Genomic DNA, 23,440 nt, shown 5'->3' with positions numbered 1-23,440 from the left:
ATGGGAAAAACCACATAACATAGCCTTTAAGGCGTTATAGGAGAGTTTGATGAACCCATCTGCCCTTGGGCACCCCAATGATCAGATTGCCTTTGTCCTTTTTTGTATAAGAAAAGTAATGCAATGCCCTTGGGGTACTCACTCAAAAACACAGGGCCCACCACTTACCCATAGGCTATGATAGCCAGCAACTGGACCCTGTGACACTGGCATACCCCCTCTTGCCTTACAGCCACTGCCCTTTTGGTTAAGACCACTGAGAATATCATTGTGAGATCCCCTTTAACCACTTTGGCACCTCATGCAGTAAAAGCCCTCCTGAATTCTCATCATACTCAACATTTCTCAGTCACTCGCTCACTTCCTATGAAGTCCTTTCATTAACTCTCCTCACGTGACCCTTTTACATTGTAGTAAACTTAACCCTGCTGCTGTTCTCCCCTCCGTCCCTGACACAGTCCCTCCTGACTGCTTAATGCTGATGGATCACCTCCTGACTCCTCGTGATGATCTGCAGGCAATTCCTTTGGGTAACACTGACTTCTCATGGCTCACTGATGGTTCTTATATAAATGGTGACCATGGCAAATATTGTGCTGAGTATGCTAGTGCAACTCCTTCTGATGTTGTTGAGGCAGCACACTTACCTATGGCTATGTTGACCCAAGAGGCTGAACTATATGCTCTTACACAGGCCTGCACTTTAGCCAAGAGCAAAACTGCCAATATTTATACTGATAGTAAATATGCTTTCAGAACAGCTCACGATTTCAGAATGTCGTGTAAGCAATGTGACTTCCTTAACTCCAGTGCAAATAAAAGCCCCCTATGTTTAGGAATTATTGGGTGCAATAATTTTACTTGCTTGCTTTAGCTATCTTTAAGATTCCAGGGCCTTCTAAACTTGACTTTCTGGAAGCTAAAGGAAATCATTTTTTTTTTTTTTTTGTAGTCTGTGTGCATTCTTTTTTTTAATATTTTTTTTCTGCTTTATAACAAATTTAATCAGTTATACATATACATATGTTCCCATATCCCCTCCCTTTTGCGTCTCCCTCCCACCCTCCCTATCCCACCCCTCCAGGCGGTCACAAAGCACCGAGCTAATCTACCTGTGCCATGCAGCTGCTTCCCACTAGCTATCTACCTTACGTTTGGTAGTGTATATATGTCCATGCCGCTCTTTCGCTTTGTCACAGCTTACCCTTCCCCCTCCCCATATCCTCAAGTCCATTCTCTAGTAGGTCTGTGTCTTTATTCCTGTCTTACCCCTATGTTCTTCATGACATTTTTTCCCTTAAATTCCATATATATGTGTCAGCATACAGTATTTGTCTTTCTCTTGCTGACTTACTTCACTCTGTATGACAGACTCTAGGTCCATCCACCTCATTACAAATAGCTCAATTTCATTTCTTTTTATGGCTGAGTAATATTCCATTGTATATATGTGCCACATCTTCTTTATCCATTCATCCGATGATGGACACTTAGGTTGTTTCCATCTCCGGGCTATTGTAAATAGGGCTGCTATGAACATTTTGGTATATGGCTCTTTTTGAATTATGGTTTTCTCAGGGTATATGCCCAGTAGTGGGATTGCTGGGTCATATGGTAGTTCTATTTGTAGTTTTTTAAGGAACCTCCATACCGTTCTCCATAGTGGCTGTACCAATTCACATTCCCACCAGCAGTGCAAGAGTGTTCCCTTTTTTCCACACCCTCTCCAGCATGTATTGTTTCTAGATTTTTTGATGATGGCCATTCTGACTGGTGTGAGATGATATCTCATTGTAGTTTTGATTTGCATTTCTCTAATGAGTAAAGATGTTGAGCATCCTTTCATGTGTTTCTTGGCAGTCTGTATATCTTCTGTGGAGAAATGTCTATTTAGGTCTTCTGCCCATTTTTGCATTGGGTTGTTTGTTTTTTTTGTTATTGAGCTGCCTGAGCTGCTTATAAATTTTGGAGATTAATCCTTTGTCAGTTGCTTCATTTGCAAATATTTTCTCCCATTCTGAGGGTTGTCTTTTGGTCTTGTTTATGGTTTCCTTTGCTGTGCAAAACCTTTGAAGTTTCATTAGGTCCCATGTGTTTATTTTTGCCTTTATTTCCATTTCTCTAGGAGGTGGGTCCAAAAGGATCTTGCTGTGATTTATGTCATAGAGTGTTCTGCCTATGTTTTCCTCTAAGAGTTTGATAGTGTCTGGCCTTACATTTAGGTCTTTAATCCATTTTGAGCTTATTTTTGTGTATGGTGTTAGGGAGTGATCTAATCTCATACTTTTACATGTCCCTGTCCAGTTTTCCCAGCACCACTTATTGAAGAGGCTGTCCTTTCTCCACTGTACATTCCTGCCTCCTTTATCAAAGATAAGGTGACCATATGTGCGAGGGTTTATCTCTGGGCTTTCTATCCTGTTCCAGTGATCTATCTTTCTGTTTTTGTGCCAGTACCATACTGTCTTGATTACTGTAGCTTTGTAGTATAGTCTGAAGTCAGGGAGCCTGATTCCTCCAGCTCCGTTTTTCGTTCTCAAGATTGCTTTGGCTATTCGGGGTCTTTTGTTTTTCCAAACAAATTGTGATTTTTTTTGTTCTAGTTCTGTGAAAAATGCCATGCCAGTGGTAGTTTGATAGGGATTGCCTTGAATCTGTAGATTGCTTTGGGTAGTAGAGTCATTTTCACAATATTGATTCTTCCAGTCCAGGAACATGGTATATCTCTCCTTCTATTTGTATCATCTTTAATTTCTTTCATCAGTGTCATATAATTTTCTGTATACAGGTCTTTTGTCTCCTTAGGTAGGTTTATTCCTAGATATTTTATTCTTTTTGTTGCAATGGCAAATGGGAGTGTTTTCTTGATTTCACTTTCAGATTTTTCATCATTAGTATACAGGAATGCCAGAAATTTCTGTGCATTAATTTTGTATCCTGCTACTTTACCAAATTCATTGATTAGCTCTAGTAGTTTTCTGGTAGCATCTTTAGGATTCTCAATGGATAGTATCATGTCATCTGCAAACAGTGACAGCTTTACTTCTTCTTTTCCGATTTGGATTCCTTTTATTTCCTTTTCTTCTCTGATTGCTGTGACTAAAACTTCCAAAACTATGTTGAATAATAGTGGTGAGAGTGTGCAGCCTGGTCTTGTTCCTGATCTTAGAGGAAATGGGTTCTGTTATTCACCACTGAGAATGATGTTGGCTGTGGCTTTGTCATATATGGCCTTTATTATGTTGAGGAAAGTTCCCTCTGTGCCTACTTTCTGGAGAGTTTTTATCATAAATGGATGTTGAATTTTGTCAAAAACTTTTTCTGCATCTGTTGAGATGATCATATGGTTTTTATCCTTCAGTTTGTTGATATGGTGTATCACATTGATTTGCGTATATTGAAGAATCCTTGCATTCCTGGGATAAACCCCACTTGATCATGGTGTATCATCCTTTTAATGTGCTGTTGGATCCTGTTTGCTAGTATTTTGTTGAGGATTTTTGCATCTATGTTCATCAGTGATATTGGTCTGTAGTTTTCTTTTTTTGTGACATCTTTGTCTGGTTTTGGTATTAGGGTGATGGTGGCCTCATAGAATGAGTTTGGGAGTGTTCCTCCCTCTGCTGGATTTTGGAAGAGTTTGAGAAGGATAGGTGTTAGCTCTTCTCTAAATGTTTGATGGAATTCGCCTGTGAAGCCACCTAGTCCTGGGCTTTTGTTTGTTGGAAGATTTGTAATGACAGTTTCAACTTCAGTGCTTGTGATTGGTCTCTTTATATTTTCTGTTTCTTCCTGGTTCAGTCTCGGAAGGTTGTGCTTTTCTAAGAATTTGTCCATTTCTTCCAGGTTGTCCATTTTATTGGCATAGAGTTGCTTGTAGTGATCTCTCATGATCCTATGTATTTCTGCAGTGTCAGTTGTTACTTCTCCTTTTTCATTTCTAATTCTGTTGATTTGAGTCCTCTCCCCTTTTTTCTTGATGAGTCTGGCTAATGGTTTATCAATTTTGTTTATCTTCTCAGAAAACCAGCTTTTAGTTTTATTGATCTTTGCTATCATTTCCTTTATTTCTTTTTCATTTATTTCTGATCTGATCTTTATGATTTCTTTCCTTCTGCTAACTTTGGCGTTTTTTTGTTCCTCTTTCTCTAATTACTTTAGGTGTAAGGTTAGGTTGTTTGTTTGAGATGTTTCTTGTTTCTTGAGGTAGGATTGTATTGCTATAAACTTCGCTCTTAGAACTGCCTTTGCTGCATTCCATGGGTTTTGTGTCATTGTGTTTTCATTGTCATTTGCTTCTAGGTATTTTTTGATTTCCTCTTTGATTCTTTCAGTGATCTCTTGGTTATTTAGTAGCATATTGTTTTTCCTCCATGTGTTTTTTATTTTTTACAGTTTTTTTCCTGTAATTGATACCTAGTCTCATAGCATTGTGGTCTGAAAAGATACTTGATATGATTTCAATTTTCTTAAATTTACCAAGGCTTGATTTGTGACCCAAGATATGATCTATCCTGGAGAATGTTCCATGAGCACTTGAGAAGAAAGTGTATTCTATTGTTTTTGGATGGAATGTCTTATAAATATCAATGAAATCCTTCTTGTTTATTAATGTGTCATTTAAAGCTTGTGTTTCCTTATTTATTTTCATTTTGGATGATCTGTCCATTGGTGAAAGTGAGGTGTTGAAGTCCCCTACTATGAATGTGTTACTGTCGATTTCCCCTTTTATGGCTGTTAGCATTTGCCTTATGTATTGAGGTGCTCCTATGTTGGGTGCATAAATATTTTACAATTGTTATATCTTCTTCTTGGATTCATCCCTTGATCATTATGTAGTGTCCTTCTTTGTCTCTTCTAATAGTCTTTATTTTAAAGTCTATTTTGTCTGATATGAGAATTGCTACTCCAGCTTTCTTTTGATTTCCATTTGCATGGAATATCTTTTTCCATCCCCTCACTTTCAGTCTGTATGTGGCCCTAGGTCTGAAGTGGCTCTCTTGTAGACAGCATATATATGGGTCTTGTTTTTGTATCTATTCACCTGGTCTGTGTCTTTTGTTTGGAGCATTTAATCCATTTACATTTAAGGTAATTATTGATATATACGTTCCTATTACCATTTTCTTAATTGTTTTGGGTTTGTTTTTGTAGGTTTTTTCCTTCTCTTGTGCTTCTGCCTAGAGAAGTTCCTTTAGCATTTGTTGTAGAGCTGGTTTGGTGGTGCTGAATTCTCCTAACTTTTGCTTGTCTGTAAAGGTTTTAATTTCTCAGTCGAATCTAAATGAGATCCTTGCTGGGTAGAGTAATCTTGGTTGCAGGTTTTTCTCCTTCATCACTTTCAATATGTCCTGCCACTCCCTTCTGGCTTGCAGAGTTTCTGCTAAGAGATCAGCTGTTAACCTTATGGGGATTCCCTTGTATGTTATTTGTTGCTTTTCCCTTGCTGCTTTTAATATTTTTTCTTTGTATTTAATTTTTTTTTTTTTTTTTTTTTTTTTTTTTTTTGCTATATGCGGGCCTCTCAGTGTTGTGGCCTCTCCTGTTGTGGAGCACGGGCTCTGGACGCGCAGGCTCAGCGGCCATGGCTCACGGGCCCAGCCGCTCCACGGCATGTGGGATCTTCCCAGACCAGGGCACGAACCCGTGTCCCCTGCATCGGCAGGCGGACTCCCAACCACTGCGCCACCAGGGAAGCCCTGTATTTAATTTTTGATAGTTTGATTAATATGTGTCTAGGAGTGTTTCTCCTTGGATTTATCCTGTCTGTATGGGACTCTCTGTGCTTCCTGGACTTGACTATCTCCTTTCCCATGTTATGGAAGTTTTCAACTATAATCTCTGCAAATATTTTCTCAGACACTTTCTTTTTCTCTTCTTCTTCTGGGACCTCTATAATTCAAATGTTGGTGCATTTAATGTTTTCCCAGAGGTTTCTGAGACTGTCCTCAATTCTTTTCATTCTTTTTTCTTTATCCTGCTCTGCAGTAGTTATTTCCACTATTTTATCTTCCAGGTCACTTATCCGTTGTTCTGCCTCAGGTATTCTGCTATTGATTCCTTCTAGAGAAATTTTCTTTTCATTTATTGTGTTGTTCATCATTGTTTGCTCTTTAGTGCTTCTAGGTCCTTGTTAAGCATTTCTTGTATTTTCTCCATTCTCTTTCCAAGATTTTGGATCATCTTTCCTATCATTACTCTGAATTCTTTTTCAGGTAGACTGCCTATTTCCTCTTCATTTGTTTGGTCTGGTGGGTTTTTACCTTGCTCCTTCATCTGCTGCATATTTCTCTGTCTTCTCATTTCATTTAACTTACTGTGATTGGGGTTTCCTTTCTGCAGGCTGTAGGTTCGTAGTTCAGGTTGTTTTTGGTGTCTGCCCCCAGTGGGTAAGGTTGGTTCAGTGGCTTGTGTAGGCTTCCTGATAGAGGGGACTAGTGCCTGTTCTGATGGGTGGGGCTGGATCTTGTCTTTCTGGTGGGCAGGGCTGTGTCCAATGGTGTGTTTTGTGGTGTCTGAACTTATGATTTTAGGCAGCCTCTCTGCTAATGGGTGGGGTTGTGTTCCTGTCTTGCTAGTTGTTTGGCAGAGGGTGTCCAGCTCTGTAGCTTGCTGGTCGTTGAGTGGAGCTGGGTCTTAGTGTTGAGATGGAGATCTCTGGGAGAGCTCTTGCCAATTGATATTACATGGAGCTGGGAGGTCTCTGGTGGTCCAATGTCCTGAACTCGGCTCTCCCACCTCAGAGGCTCAGGTCTGATATCCAGCCAGAGCACCAACACCCTGTCAGTCACATGGCTCAGAAGAAAAGAGAGGGAAAAACAAAAGAAGGAAAAATAATAAATAAAATAAAATAGTTAAAATAAAATTAAAAAGTAATAAAAAGAGAGCAACCAAACCAATAAACAAATCCACCAATGATAACAAGCGCTACAAACTATACTAAGATAAAAATCAGAAACAAGTCAGTGTCACACAGCAAACCCCAAGTCCACAGTTGCTCCCGAAGTCCACTGCCTCAATTTTGGGATGATTCGTTGTCTATTCAGGTATTCCACAGATGCAGGGTACCTCAAATTGATTGTGGAGATTTAATCCGCTGCTCCTGAGGCTGCTGGGAGACATTTCCCTTTCTCTTCTTTGTTCGCACAGCTCCTTGGGTTCAGCTTTGGATTTGGACCCGCCTCTGCCTGTAGGTCGCCCTCAGGCATCTGTTCACGCCCAGACAGGACAGGTTTAAAGCAGCGCTGATTAGGGGACTCTGGCTCACTCGTGCTGGGGGGAGGGAGGGGTACGGTAGTTATAATTGGAATGTGGGGTGAGCCTGTGGCGCCAGAGGCCAGCGTGACGTTGCAGCAGCCTGAGGTGTGCTGTGTTCTCCTGGGGAAGCTGTCCCTGGATCACGGGATCCTGGCAGTGGTGGGCTGCACAGGCTCCTGGGGTGGGTGTGGATAGTGACCTGCGCTTGCACACATGATTCTTGGTGGCTGCAGCAGCAGCGTTAGCATTTCATGCCCATCTCTGGTGTCCGAGCTGATAGCCACGGCTTGTGCCCGTCTCTGGAGCTCGTTTAGGCGATGCTCTGCCTTCTGTGGGCAGACAGGGAAGGGATCCCCTCTCCTCGCACACCCCGAAACAATGGTCTCTTGCATCTCCGGCAGGTCCAGACTTTTCCCCCGACTCCCTCCCGATTAGCTGTGGTGCACTAGCCCCCTTCAGGCTGTGTTCACGCAGCCAACCCCAGTCCTCTCCCTGGGGTCTGACCTCTGAAGCCCGAGCCTCAGCTCCCAGCCCCCAGCCCCCGCCTGCCCCGGCAGGTGAGCAGACAAGCCTCTCGGGCTGCTGAGTGCTGGTCGGCGCTGGTCGGCACCGATCCTCTGTGCAGGAATCTCTCCGCTTTGCTCTCTGCACGCCTGTTGCTGCGCCCTCTGTGGCTCGGAAGCTCCCCCCACCCCAAGCCCCACCGTGAAGGGGCTTCCTAGTGTGTGGAAACCTTTCCTCCTTCACGGCTCCCTCCCAGAGGTGCAGGTGCCGTCCCTATTCTTTTGTCTCTGTTTTTTCTTTTTTCTTTTGCCCTACCCTGGTACGTGGGGAGTTTCTTGCCTTTTGGGAGGTCTGAGGTCTTCTGCCAGCGTTCAGTATGTGTTCTGTAGGAGGTGTTCCACATGTAGATGTATTTCTGATGTATCTGTGGGGAGCAAGGTGATCTCCGCTTCTTACTCCTCCGCCATCTTGAAGGTTCCCCCCCACCACCAAAACTTTTTTACTGGAATAACATTTGTTCATTTACTCTGGGTCCATTTTAGGGGAGTATACAGACATTACTTTCCCTGTAGGATATCACCAACCAATGGGGAAATCACCTATAAATCATCTTGCAATAAACTTAAACTTAGTAATAAATCTTGATGGTGTTTTGAGAGCAGTGAGAAGTGTACTTCTTTCTAGTTTATCCTGATTAACTGCTTGACACAACTGTATCAATGTTTGGCTCACATGAGTGGTTACTTTTTTCTTAAATACATCCCTTTAGTATTCTGGACCTATTCTGGGGATAGTCAAGCTCTTAGGCTTAACTGTTACGTTTAATAACTTTGCTTTTTCATGGCAAAGGAAGAATCAGAGCTGTGGGACATTAATATATTAAAATACTTAAGAGAAAGTTGAAAAAGATGCAGCCTGGGTTTCAGTGGCCTCTGTTCTCACTCCTCATGGTAGGGCGTTGCCATGCTGCTGGGGGCCTGCTGGTTCTTGGGGGGGCAGGCCTCTGGAGGACGGGGCAGGACGGCCCCAGAGACCAGCCTAAATCTGACCCTCACGAGGGCTGCCCCTTGTCCTGGAGTCATGAGGGACAGCCCTAGGCTACCACACAGAACCTGTGCTCTTAGACAGTTTGATAGTTGCCCCAGAGAACTGTGTTCCTCAGCTTTAGTGTTTGTATTTGCACCTACCTGCAGCCACTACTACATTGACCTCTGGAAATATCACATCAGCTGTTCTTGAGACAAAACACTGTTTGCTCATTTTCTTCTCTAGGCCCTGTCCCTTTGATGTTAAGTGGTGGATTTGGTGGAATCTGCCTCTGGCTTGCTGATTACCCAGCGGATTGTATCAAATCCAGAATTCAAGTTCTCTCCATGTCTGGAAAACAGGCAGGATTTATTGGAACTTTTATAAGCATCGTGAAAAATGAAGGTGAGTCTGCCAATTGCTGAAACAGAGGAGGTACGTATAGAGAGTGGTCATTTGGCTGCTAGTCTTGTCGAAGTTGATCAGATGGGTAATCGCTCTCTTCCACCGCCTCACTTTGCTAACAGTGTATGTAATTCACATTTGTGGATTTGTTTCCAGACCCCTTTCTTTAGCTTACTTCATTATTCTCAAGAATGTTTATTTATTTTTTGCTGTGTTGAGTCTTTGTTGCTGCGCGCTGGCTTTCTCTAGTTGCAGCGAGCGGGAGCTACTCTTCATTGCGGTTCGCGGGCTTCTCATTGCGGTGGCATCTCTTGTTGCGAAGCACGGGCTCTAGGCACATGGGCTTCAGTAGTTGTGGCTCGCGGGCTCAGTAGTTGTGCCTTGCGTGCTCTAGAGTGCGGGCTCAGTAGTTGTGGTGCACAGGCTTAGTTGCTCCGCGGCATGTGGGATCTTCCTGGACCAGGGATCGAACCTGTGTCCCCTGCATTGGCAGGCAGATTCTTAACCACTGCGCCACCAGGGAAGTCCCCTCAAAAATGTTTAAAGCTCTGATTCCTAACCTTTGAGCCAGGATTTTGTTTGTAAGTAGCTGGTGGGAATTTTTAAAGTATGTGTTTTGTCTAAGAGGACAAATGTTTCAGAGTTAGCACCACTTTTTTTTTTGGCTGCACTCTGGGGCATGTGAAACTTCCCCAACCAAGGATCCAGCCCACTCCCCCTGCAGTGGAAGCGCAGAGTCTTAACCACTGGACCACCAGGGAAGTCCTGCACCACTTGTTTTAAACAATATCATCAGATGAGCTCTAACAGCACATCAGTAAGGCATTTAAAAGAATGTACATCCTTAATGATAAGACTTCTACAATGAGAAAGGCACTAAGCAGTTTCTGAAGGTGATTTGCTATCAGTTTTTAGCTATACAGGTGGATAAAGACGTTTGAAGTAGTGTTTGTATAAAGCCAATTTTATGCCACTGGTGAGTAAAGACCTGTCCTTCCAGCATCCACTGTACGTCTTAAACCTTGGATGTGCACTTTTCTGTCTTGATTTTGAGAGAAAGCGAGCACAGTAGCGGCATGCAGAAGCTGCTTTAACCCCAAATAGAGCACAGACATCTTGTATATTACCAACAGTAACCCCTTTTAAATTTGCATTACACTTGATAGTTTTCCGAAGTACTTACACCTCCCTCATCTGCCTGGATCTTCAGAACTGCCTTGGGCGGTGCTAATACTAGAAACAGGTCTTCGACGTCAATGTCAGTGCTCTGTGTTCTGGCCCAGGGCCTCGTGGTCCTCGCCACCCCAGGTGAAGCTGCGAAGTTGCTGCCGTCCGTGGCTCTGTGGCTGCCTCCTGTCTGCCCACGTGAAGCCCCCTGCTCTGCCTGATCCGCTTACCAGGAGGTAACAGGCACGGGATCGGTGACTGTTCCCTGAGCCTCGCCAGCTTTGCTGCAGACCTGCCCTTGCCCTTGTTTCTACTAGTCTGTCTACTTCCAGGAGTCCAGGGAAACCTGTTCCATCACTGCTGGTTTCTAGCGCTATTGTCTGGATTTGTAACTGTAAAAATATCTGTGCTGTGTGGGTTCCTGGGATATTTCCAAGGAGGGGGAGCTCAGTCTCTGGTCACCCTTTTGTTTTCTAGGAATAATGACCTTATATTCTGGACTGAAACCTACCATGATTCGTGCGTTCCCTGCCAATGGGGCGCTCTTTTTGGCCTATGAATACAGCAGGAAGTTGATGATGAGCCAGTTTGAAGCATACTGAAGTGTTCTGGCAAACCTCGATCCAAGTGAAGCTGTTTGAGGACTGCAGTTCTCAGGGTTTCGAGGAGTACAAGACCAATGTAGAATATTTTGATTTTGTGGGAATTTTTTGTGTGTCTTCCATTTTTCTACCTTAAACTTTATAGAAGAGTTTCTCTTTTATATTATATAATTTCTGCCCATAACTGTAGTGAAATGGAAAAGTTGCTGCTGTTGTCCTTGGTGGGACATACAGGGTGGGCTGCTGGCCCTAAGTACCTAATCTGAAAGGCTAAGTAGAGCTCTATCAAGGGCTTTTGCATAAGCCTGTATGTGTACATGCAGTTTAGATGGTTCTGTGTTGTGAGTGAAGCACAATTTAGTTCCATGTTTAATCTCAGATCTCACTAGAAAAAACCAGAGGTAACCATGTTTCATGAGGATGGTTATAAATGCTTAATCCATTCTAGATGTGGGTCTCTTTTAAAATCTGCTTAGCACGTACCCTATAATAATTGGTTAAAGTTTTTTAAAAGTTTTCCTGTGGTGCTTGAAAACTAAGGCGTCCGTCTAGATTCTAAAGAGGAGAATATACCTGCATACTGGTGTGGCTCCCGTATTCTTGGTTTAAGTTTCAGAGTAAGCGTCCTGGATTTTCCCAAGGTGCTCCTCGGTGGCAACAGTGCCATCCATCTTCTTCCAGGTGGGATCACAGTCCAGGCGGGATCACAGTCCAGGCTTGGACACATTGCTGGGTGTGGCCCAGAGCCTTTGGGAAGCAGCTCGGCCCTCGCCTGTGCCAGCCCCTCCTCCCGTCCCAAGGAGCTCCTCTCTGCTGGGCTTGAGCTCAAGGCAGGGGCTGAGGGGAGGGGCCTGGGCTGCTCTGTTTAGACTGTGGCCGACAGCGGCCCCGAGCTTCTGCCTCTGTGTGTCCTGGCCTGGGCGGGATCCCAGAGAAGTCTGTCGGACCACCTGTGGGGCTGCTGATCCACTCTGGACCACGTCCTTCTTGCCTCTGCCCATCGGAAGCCCTTCCAGGGAGCAGCGTGCCAAAGTCGAGAGAGGCCCTGGCTCCCCGTCTGGGGACGGAGTGGTGGTGCTTGTGGGCAAAGTGGTCTCCTTTCAGGGGGAACCAGAGTGTCGTGCTTGCACTCCCCGTGAGGGGTGTCAGGGCTGACTCAGGCTGAAGTTTGTCTCGGGATCCCTCACTCCTTGCCATGCTGGAGCCTTTAATGTGGGGTACTGGCTGTTGTGAATTTCAGTGATGGTGGTCTCTGGGGTGTGACTTAATCAACGAAGCCAAGGTAATTTCATTAAACTATGCCGTACGTATGCACTACTAACAAACCCTGGTTCATCTGACTCCCGTAGACTTGGCATGGGCAGCTGTTCCCTGGTCGTCTGGTTTACGGGAGCCCTTGTCGTCACCAGTGAGGTCAGCCGCCTCATTCTGTGCTGCTCCGAGACCCCCCAGGCCTCTAATAAAGAGTGCTTAATCCGCCCCCGCGGCTGATGTGGTAATCATGATCCACACTGGTATGTCCGCCCCTGTCGGCAGAACGGAAGCCTTGTGTGAGACCTCCAGTTTGCACAAGTTTTTGTTCTCCCTGCAGCCTCGGTGGCGACTCCGGCCAGAAGCCAGAGAGGGTCGGGAAGGCCAGCTGCTGGCAGACGTTTAGTGGAGGGGGGATGCCCGCTGTTGTGCGCGATCGGCTCCAGAGCTATGCCTGGTCTTCCGTTTGCCTTTTCTTGAAAAGCAATTTTTCTGCCTTACTTTTGTCCGTACTTAAACGGTCAGTAGCTACTGAGTGGTGCTTCTTCTGAACAGGCCTGGATTGAAGCAAAAACAGCAAATGGGACTGGCTTCCCTCAGGAAGTGACCTGCTCCAGAGCCCACCGGGCCCCTGTTGTCTAAGCCCTGTTGGCAGTAGGTCTTCTCACGTGTTGTCCTGTGAACATTTAACTGAATATCTTTAACAGAAACTGTCTAAGGCAAGTAAGAGTGAGTGGGAGTAATGAATGGAAACTTAACACAGAGTTGGTGTTTTTTACGTTTCATTCTGTTTGCTTAATTCATGGTTCAGTATTTGGGCACAATTTGTACCATTTCAAATGTGTACTCCAGACAAAAATAGAGTAACTTGAAATACTGTGTTTAAAGAAATTCTCCTGTTCTATCATTAAATTTGCCTAATAGTTGACTATATGATTTCTTTAAGTACTTTGCGTGCTAAGAACCAACTGTCAGGAATGTTTGAGTTATGTATGGTGATATTTTAAGGTGATGGTTTTATTGCAAGGAGCATTTTGTTTTTGTCAGCAAGATTCCTGATGTAAAATAACTACCGATATAAATACATATTCTGTATACACTGCAGTTACGAAACGTGGCCCACTAGAATTACTCTCCCTCCACCAGGCTCTGTATGTGATGTGACTCATTTGGCAGGATGCCATTCTATTTTTTAAAATCAACTTCTGGATATCAAGTTTTGGATAGTTCTGTTCCAGATCAGTAAATTCTATTCAAGAAAACCAGTAGCGTTCTGATATATTATGATCTAAGTTTCTCAAGTTGTTTAACGAATTCTTCGCACTGGGTTCTAGGAAAGCAGCCCTGCTGGAGGCCCTGAACAAGTTCTCTTTATGAGCAAAAGCAGAATAGTGTGACCGCTCATAATTGCCAGAAATTTTAATCCATTTTGGAGGGTTAGGGAAGAGAACCCCCCCCAACTTTAATTTCCTTTATTTCAAAAAGCAAGATTCTGAAAAACTGGGGTTTCCCAACTTGTGCCAGTGTTAAAGGTAGATCTTACTCCTCACTTTTTTTCCCATTCACCTAGGCCTGCCCGCTGATCTGCCCTCCACAGATTATAGCTGCAGGAATTTTAAAGGCAATAACCTGGGCTGCCACAATACATTTCTGTAACCCAAATGACAGGGAATAATGTAGTCATAACATGGAAGGAGTTTGAAAGGCTGTGTCTCCAAGAGCTCTTCCTCTAAAGGGAGTCAGATTAAGGGGAGTAGAATAACCTTTGCAGCTGGGCTTTTTGGGGGCTATTTTGAGGGGGAGAGAAGCACCTGCATGGCCTTCCACGCCACCACGCTGGCGGCTCTCCTCCCATCCCTGCTAGCTTGGCACCCACCAACCCTTCTCTATAAACTGTTGCTCTAGTTTCCCTTAAAAAATACTGCCTGTGGCAACCTCCACACCTCCTGGGGCCGCCAACCCAAGTGGCCAGTGGTTAGTGCTCTGTTACAACACTGCTTAGTTGGAAAGGTCTGTCCCAACCCCCGAAACCCTATTTTGTTTATCGTGTGCTTTTCGCAAAGTGCAAGGTTTTTCAGTAACGAGTGCCTGTGTTTTAGCAGAGGCGCTGGTTCTCATCATTTGCTACTTTTCATTTCCTGATCAATTCAACTTGGGCTAGATTGTTGAGAGCCTTGCCAATAAAAGGAAAATCACTCAAATAGTCAAGCCAACATAGAACTGTTTTCAAAGACAATTAGGGCCTTAAGATAATGGCAGTGAAAGTACTTAGAATAAAGTAGCACCTGGTACCAAAGAGAAAATGATTCCTTGTGGACACAGGACTAACCAGGGTCTATAATGAAAACTTGACCTTACTTCAGAGTTCCCCAAGCTTAGGTGAAGCTGGTTGTGAGCAGGGGTGAGGGGTTTTAAAACAATCTCTGCTGCCATTTCTGATGCTCGTTAATAGTTTGTAAATCAAGAAGAAGAAGGAAATTAGAAATTACTTTTCTAACAAATCCGAAATTACAAATGTAAAACAAAGCAGGGGGACTTCCGGGTAAGATGGCGGAAGAGTAAGACGCAGAGATCACCTTCCTCCCCACGGATACACCAGAAATACAGCTACACGTGGAACAACTCCTACAGAACACCTACTGAACGCTGGCAGAAGACCCCAGACCTCCCAAAAGGCAAGAAACTCCCCACATACCTGGGTAGGGCAAAGCGGAGAGATTCCCGCACAGAGGAGCGGTGCCGAGCGGCACTCACCAGCCCGAGAGGCTTGTCTGCTCGCCCGCCGGGGCGGGCGGTGCTGGAAGCTGAGGCTCGGGCTTCGGTCAGAGCGCAGGGAGAGGACTGGGGCTGGCGGTGAGAACTCAGCCTGAAGGGGACTAATGTGTCACAGCTAGCCGGAAGGGAGTCCGGGAAAACTCTGGAGCTGCCGAAGAGGCAAGAGACCTTTTCTTCCCTCTTGGTTCCCTGGTGCGCAAGGAGAGGGGATTAAGAGCGCTGCTTAAAGGGGCTCCACAGACGGGCGCGAGTCACGACTGAAAGCGCGGAGCCCAGTGACGGGCGTGGGACGCTGGGGCTGCTGCTGCCGCCGCCAAGAAGCCTGTGTGCGAGCGCAGGTCACTGTCCACACCGCCCTTCAGAGAGCCTGTGCAGCCCGCCACTGCCGGGGTCCCGGGATCCAGGGGCGGCTTCCCTGGGAGAACGCACGGCGCGCCTCTGGCTGGTGAAACGTCACGCCGACCTCTGCCGCTGCAGGCTCGCCCCGCACTCCGTGCCCCTCCCTCCCGCCCGGCCTGAGTGAGCCAGAGTGCCCGAAGAGGCTGCTCCTTTAACCCTGTCCTGTCTGATCGAAGAACAGACGCCCTCCGGCGACCTACACGCAGAAGCGGGGCCAAATCCAAAGCTGAGACCCAGCAGCTGTGAGAACAAAGAAGAGAAAGGGAAACCTCTCCCAGCAGCCTCAGAAGCAGCGGATTAAAGCTCCACAATCAACTTGATGTACCCTGCATCTGTGGAATACATGAATAGACAACAAATCATCCCAAATTGAGGAGCCAGGAATCAGTGCTGTGCCTCTGAGGTGGGAGAGCCAACTTCAGGACACTGGTCCACAAGAGACCTCCCAGCTCCACATAATATCAAACGGCGAAAATCTTCCAGAGATCTCCATCTCAACACCAGCACCCAGCTTCACTCAACGACCAGCAAGCTACAGTGCTGGACACCCTATGCCAAACAACTAGCAAGACAGGAACACAACGCCACGCATTAAGCAGAGAGGTGGCCTAAAATCATAAAAAGTCCACAGACACCCCAAAACACACCACCAGACGTGGACCTGCCCACCAGAAAGACAAGATCCAGCCTCATCCACCACAACACAGGCACTAGTCCCCTCCACCAGGAAGCCTACACAACCCACTAAACCAACCTTAGCCACTGGGGACAGACACCAAAAACAACGGGAACTACGAACCTGCAGCCTGCAAAAAGGAGACCCCAAACACAGTAACATAAGCAAAATGAGAAGACAGAAAAACACACAGCAGGAGAAGGAGCAAGATAAAAACCCACCAGACCTCACAAATGAAGAGGAAATAGGCAGTCTACCTGAAAAAGAATTCAGAATAATGATGGTAAAGATGATCCAAGATTCTATTTCCCAGATCCAAAATCTTGGAAATAGAATAGACAAAATGCAAGAAACAGTTAACAAGGACCTAGAAGAACTAAAGATGAATCAAGCATCGATTAAAAACACAATAAATGAAATAAAAAATACTCTAGATGGGATCAATAGCAGAATAACTGAGGCAGAAGAACGGATAAGTGAGGTGGAAGATAAAATAGTGGAAATAACTGCTGCAGAGCAAAATAAAGAAAAAAGAATGAAAAGAACAGAGGACAGTCTCAGAGACCTCTGGGACAACATTAAACGCACCAACATTCGAATTATAGGGGTTCCAGAAGAAGAAGAGAAAAAGAAAGGGACTGAGAAAATATTTGAAGAGATTATAGTTGAAAACTTCCCTAATATGGGAAAGGAAATAGTTAAGTCCAGGAGGCACAGAGAGTCCCATACAGAATAAATCCAAGGAGAAATACGCCAAGACACATATTAATCAAACTGTCAAAAATTAAACACAAAGAAATCATATTAAAAGCAGCAAGGCAAAAACAACAAATAACACACAAGGGAATCCCCATCAGGATAACAGCTGATCTCTCAGCAGAAACTCTACAAGCCAGAAGGGAGTGGCAGGACATAATTAAAGTGATGAAGGAGAAAAACCTGCAACCAAGATTACTCTACCCAGCAAGGATCTCATTCAGATTTGATGGAGAAATTAAAACGTTTACAGACGAGCAAAATCTGAGAGAGTTCAGCACCACCAAACCAGCTTTACAACAAATGCTAAAGGAACCTCTCTAGGCAAGAAACACAACAGAAGGAAAAGACCTACAATAACGAACCCAAAACAATTAAGAAAATGGGAATAGGAACATACATATCAATAATTACCTTAAATGTAAATGGACTAAATGCTCCCACCAAAAGACACAGATTGGCTGAATGGATACAAAAACAAAAACCATATATATGCTGTCTACAAGAGACCCACTTCAGACCTAGAGACACATACAGACTGGAAGTAAGGGGATGGAAAAAGATATTCCATGCAAATGGAAACCAAAAGAAAGCTGGAGTAGCAATTCTCATATCAGACAAAATAGACTTTAAAATAAAGACTACTAGAAGAGACAAAGAAGGACACTACATAATGATCAAGGGGTCGATCCAAGAAGAAGATATAACAATTGTAAATATTTATGCACCCAACATAGGAGCACCTCAATACATAAGGCAAATACTAACAGCCATAAAAGGAGAAATCGACAGTAACACAATCATACTAGGGGACTTTAACACCCCACTTTCACCAAAGGACAGATCATCCAAAATGAAAATAAATAAGGAAACACAAGCTTTAAATGATACATTAAACAAGATGGACTTAATTGATATTTATAGGACATTCCATCCAAAAACAACAGAATACACATTTTTCTCAAGTGCTCATGGAACATTCTCCAGGATAGATCATATCTTGGGTCACAAATCAAGCTTTGGTAAATTTAAGAAAATTGAAATTGTATCAAGTATCTTTTCTGACCACAATGCTATGAGACTAGATATCAATTACAGGAAAAGAGCTGTAAAAAATACAAACACATGGAGGCTAAACAATACACTACTTAATAACGAAGTGATCACTGAAGAAATCAAAGAGGAAATTAAAAAATACCTAGAAACAAATGACAATGGAGACACGATGACCCAAAACCTATGGGATGCAGCAAAAGCAGTTCTAAGAGGGAAGTTTATAGCAATACAATCCCACCTTAAGAAACAGGAAACATCTCGAATAAACAACCTAACCTTGCACCTAAAGCAATTAGAGAAAGAAGAACAAAAACATCCCAAAGTTAGCAGAAGGAAAGAAATCATAAAAATCAGATCAGAAATAAATGAAAAAGAAATGAAGGAAACGATAGCAAAGATCAATAAAACTAAAAGCTGGTTCTTTGAGAAGATAAACAAAATTGATAAACCATTAGCCAGACTCATCAAGAAAAAAAGGGAGAAGACTGAAATCAATAGAATTAGAAATGAAAAAGGAGAAGTAACAACTGACACTGCAGAAATACAAAAGATCATGAGAGATTACTATAAGCAACTCTATGCCAATAAAATGGACAACCTGAAAGAAATGGACAAATTCTTAGAAATGCACAACCTGCCAAGACTGAATCAGGAAGAAATAGAAAATATGAACAGACCAATCACAAGCACTGAAATTGAAACTGTGATAAAAAATCTCCCAACAAACAAAAGCCCAGGACCAGATGGCTTCACAGGAGAATTCTATCAAACATTTAGAGAAGAGCTAACACCTATCCTTCTCAAACTCTTCCAAAATATAGCAGAGGGAGGAACACTCCCAAACTCATTCTACGAGGCCACCATCACCTTGATACCAAAACCAGACAAGGATGTCACAAAGAAAGAAAACTACAGGCCAATATCACTGATGAACATAGATGCAAAATTCCTCAACAAAATTCTAGCAAACAGAATCCAACAGCACATTAAAAGGATCATACACCATGATCAAGTGGGGTTTATTCCAGGAATGCAAGGATTCTTCAATATATGCAAATCAATCAACGTGATACACCATATTAACAAATTGAAGGAGAAAAACCATATGATCATCTCAATAGATGCAGAGAAAGCTTTCGACAAAATTCAACACCCATTTATGATAAAAACCCTGCAGAAAGTAGGCATAGAGGGAACTTTCCTCAACATAATAAAGGCCATATATGACAAACCCACAGCCAGCATCATCCACAATGGTGAAAAACTGAAACCATTTCCACTAAGATCAGGAACAAGACAAGGTTGCCCACTCTCACCACTCTTATTCAACCTAGTTTTGGAAGTTTTAGCCACAGCAATCAGAGAAGAAAAGGAAATAAAAGCAATCCAAATTGGAAAAGAAGAAGTAAAGCTGTCACTGTTTGCAGATGACATGATACTATACATAGAGAATCCTAAAGATGCTACCAGAAAACTACTAGAGCTAATCAATGAATTTGGTAAAGTTGCAGGATACAAAATTAATGCACAGAAATCTCTGGCATTCCTATATACTAATGATGAAAAATCTGAAAGTGAAATCAAGGAAACACTCCCATTTACCATTGCAACAAAAAGAATAAAATATCTAGGAATAAACCTACCTAAGGAGACAAAAGACCTGTATGCAGAAAATTATAAGACACTGATGAAAGAAATGAAACATGATACAAATAGAAGGAGAGGGCTTCCCTGGTGGCGCAGTGGTTGAGAGTCCGCCTGCCGATGCAGGGGACGCGGGTTCGTGCCCCGGTCCGGGAGGATCCCACATGCCGCGGAGCGGCTGGGCCTGTGAGCCATGGCCGCTGAGCCTGCGCGTCCGGAGCCTGTGCTCCGCAACGGGAGAGGCCACAACAGTGAGAGGCCTGCGAACTGCAAAAAAAAAAAAAAAAAAAAAAAAAAAAAATAGAAGGAGAGATGTACCATGTTCTTGGATTGGTAGAATCAACATTGTGAAAATGACTCTACTACCCAAAGCAATCTACAGATTCAAGGCAATCCCTATCAAACTACCACTGGCATTTTTCACAGAACTAGAGCAAAAAATTTCACAATTTGTATGGAAACACAAAAGACCCCGAATAGCCAAAGCAATCTTGAGAACGAAAAATGGAGCTGCAGGAATCAGGCTCCCTGACTTCAGACTATACTACAAAGCTACAGTAATCAAGACAGTATGGTACTGGCACAAAAACAGAAAGATAGATCACTGGAACAGGATAGAAAGCCCAGAGATAAACCCACACACATATGGTCACCTTATCTTTGATAAAGGAGGCAGGAATGTACAGTGCAGAAAGGACAGTCTCTTCAATAAGTGGTGCTGGGAAAACTGGATAGGGACATGTAAAAGTATGAGATTAGATCACTCCCTAACACCATACACAAAAATAAGCTCAAAATGGATTAAAGACCTAAATGTAAGGCCAGACACTACCAAACTCTTAGAGGAAAACATAGGCAGAACACTCTATGACATAAATCACAGCAAGATCCTTTTGGACCCACCTCCTAGAGAAATGGAAATAAAGACAAAAATAAACACATGGGACCTAATGAAACTTCAAAGCTTTTGCACAGCAAAGGAAACCATAAACAAGACCAAAAGACAACCCTCAGAATGGGAGAAAATATTTGCAAATGAAGCAACTGACAAAGGATTAATCTCCAAAATTTATAAGCAGCTCATGCAGCTCAGTAACAAAAAAACAAAAAACCCAATGCAAAAATGGGCAGAAGACCTAAATAGACATTTCTCCACAGAAGATATACAGACTGCCAAGAAACACATGAAAGGATGCTCAACATCTTTACTCATTAGAGAAATGCAAATCAAAACTACAATGAGATATCATCTCACACCAGTCAGAATGGCCATCATCAAAAAATCTAGAAACAATACATGCTGGAGAGGGTGTGGAAAAAAGGGAACACTCTTGCACTGCTGGTGGGAATGTGAATTGGTACAGCCACTATGGAGAACGGTATGGAGGTTCCTTAAAAAACTAAAAATAGAACTACCATATGACCCAGCAATCCCACTACTGGGCATATACCCTAAGAAAACCGTAATTCAAAAAGAGACATGTACCAAAATGTTCATAGCAGCCCTATTTACAATAGCCCGGAGATGGAAACAACCTAAGTGTCCATTATCGGATGAATGGGTAAAGAAGATGTGGCACATATATACAATGGAATATTACTCAGCCATAAAAAGAAATGAAATTGAGCTATTTGTAATGAGGTGGATGGACCTAGAGTCTGTCATACAGAGTGAAGTAAGTCAGCAAGAGAAAGAAAAATACTGTATGCTGACACATATATATGGAATTTAAAAAAAAAATGTCATGAAGAACATAGGGGTAAGACAGGAATAAAGACACAGACCTACTAGAGAATGGACTTGAGGATATGGGGAGGGGGAAGGGTAAGCTGTGACAAAGTGAAAGAGCGGCATGGACATATATACACTACCAAACGTAAGGTAGATAGCTAGTGGGAAGCAGCCGCATAGCACAGGGAGATCAGCTCGGTGCTTTGTGACCGCCTGGAGGGGTGGGATAGGGAGGGTGGGAGGGAGACGCAAAAGGGAGGGGATATGGGAACATATGTATATGTATAACCGATTAAATTTGTTATAAAGCAAAAAATAAAAAAAAAAATAAATAAAATAAAATAAAATAAAATAAAAACAAAGCAGGGAATGAATACTTGTCCAAAAATATATAAGTAAATAAACCCACAGTATTGGGGGTAATCACAATTTATAAATATGTTACTTTGATAGGAAAGTTTTATTTCTGAGTCCTTAAGTGACAACTGACGTTCCTGTGTACTGTTTCAAATTTATCTCAATACAAATGAAAACTGTTACTTCTTTCAAAAAAAACGATTGCCATTGACATTCTCCCTTGTATATATTTAATACAGTTCTCAAGGATATATGTATATATATATATATATATATGTAAATACATCAGCAAGGAAATAGGTTTAATAGGTAGCACGGATTGGGAAGAACATGATTCTAGCCAGAAGGGGAACTACAGTTGGTCACGTCATCAAAATAGACCTCGACTGCAAACTCTGGATGGTAAATTTTCCATGTTTTTGGTTTGTGGGGATTATCCAATTCACTTCTTGAAAGATAAAGCCTAGAATAGAAAAAAAAATTACATTTTATTGTAGGACTAACAGAAAAGCCATGCTGTAGGACACCCTTGTTAGAGCTTTAAAAAAAAAAAGCCTTGCTGGCCACCATCAGTCTCGACCCCTCCTCTGCATCTAATTAGCTTTCAAAGACCAGCTCTCCCACTTTCTCTCTTAAGACACAAAAATATCATGACCTTCAGTAAGAACGTATCACTGATCCTTTTAATATTGCCTTTTATGGAATGAACATCTATATTTAATTTCTATATGTGATAAAGCAGACTAGATGTATATTACAACCCAGTAACAACAAGTGTCTTTTAAATGATGAAGTTGGCATTTTGGGTAAATTAAGTCGCATAATAAAAACAGCTTTACCAAGGAGTATGGACATTCACACGTTAAATCTTCAGAAAGTATAAAAGTGAGGAGAAAAGTGATCTAGCATGTTGCTTCTCTACTAGGAACATGGTGTTTTAAAGGAAAAAACTGTGCCCTTTAGCAAGAACCACTTTTGAGAAGTAGTACCAAATGAAGTTCCACCTCGATGTCTATTTGAGGGACTTCGCTCATGTTATAAGTCGCAGTTTTCTGTCTGGATACATCCAGGGGACAAATTGGTAAAAATGTTCCATCAAATCCAAAGTTCACTCTATCAATATCCACTAAATGTGTGTGCATTGTAGGTGTTTAGTCTAGGTTTTTATTTACCATCACCTTAGTGGACTTGAGGTGGGATTAGATGCAGTCTACATTTGAAGAAAAGGCTAGGATTGTATGTCATGGGAACTGTCAATTCATGCCACATACAATCATAACCACTTCTTCAAAACTCTTCTGTATGGTTTTTTGAATGTTATCTTTCCTTTTGTATTGAATGGTATGGTGATACCAACCTCAAATTTTCAGCACCACAGAATAGAAGACGTGGAGAACTTCTAGATTCAGGAATGAGTTTCAGATATGATAGAGGTTCTTTGGAATACTCTTCAAATCAATTACTTTTTAAAAATAGATTACCCGATTTAGTTATAAGAAAATCAGTTTTAAATGGGAGACTATTACTGATTTTTTAAAAGCTGTCCTCACTGATACTTACTGTGTCTTATAACTTCTGCCCTAGATGTAAGTGTGTCAACTCGCTTTTAAACTAGCTGAAGCCTCCCTGGATGACACCTTCCTGTGGCACAGAATTTGGTGTTGGTCAGTCATCAGTAAATCCACACGTACTGAGGACCTGCCATATTCAAGGTACTGAACAAACTCATATTAAACTTTCATGGGAGGGATTTGTTGCCACACTCAAGATCTGCTTCTAGTATGTTTTATAACACAGTCCTATGGCATGGACCTTGAGGATAATGCAACAGTG

The 23,440-nt window shown here is 42.8% G+C and overlaps 2 protein-coding genes across 2 annotated transcripts in view; both read right to left on the bottom strand.

Annotated features, from left to right (window-relative positions):
* LOC307064928 (phosphatidylinositol 3,4,5-trisphosphate 3-phosphatase TPTE2-like) overlaps positions 1-8,843 on the bottom strand; it is a gene marked incomplete at both ends in the record, with an annotated part of 87,620 nt that extends 78,777 nt beyond the window's left edge. The window contains one exon of the mRNA XM_079721635.1: positions 8,704-8,843. Within this exon, the coding sequence (XP_079577761.1) occupies positions 8,704-8,843 (140 nt within the window). The remainder of the gene's footprint in view (positions 1-8,703) is intronic.
* A 13,100-nt stretch (positions 8,844-21,943) lies between these two features.
* Positions 21,944-23,440, bottom strand: part of LOC307064927 (phosphatidylinositol 3,4,5-trisphosphate 3-phosphatase TPTE2-like) — a gene marked incomplete at both ends in the record, with an annotated part of 86,651 nt that continues 85,154 nt past the window's right edge. Inside the window, one exon of the mRNA XM_079721634.1 lies at positions 21,944-22,070. Coding sequence (XP_079577760.1) covers positions 21,944-22,070 — 127 coding nt within the window. The remainder of the gene's footprint in view (positions 22,071-23,440) is intronic.

The sequence above is a fragment of the Hyperoodon ampullatus genome (genome assembly GCF_949752795.1).
Source record: "Hyperoodon ampullatus genome assembly, chromosome: 16".
Lineage (NCBI taxonomy): Eukaryota > Metazoa > Chordata > Mammalia > Artiodactyla > Ziphiidae > Hyperoodon > Hyperoodon ampullatus.
Note: the sequence above shows the minus strand (reverse complement) of the source record. Positions and strands in the feature narration are given on the sequence as shown.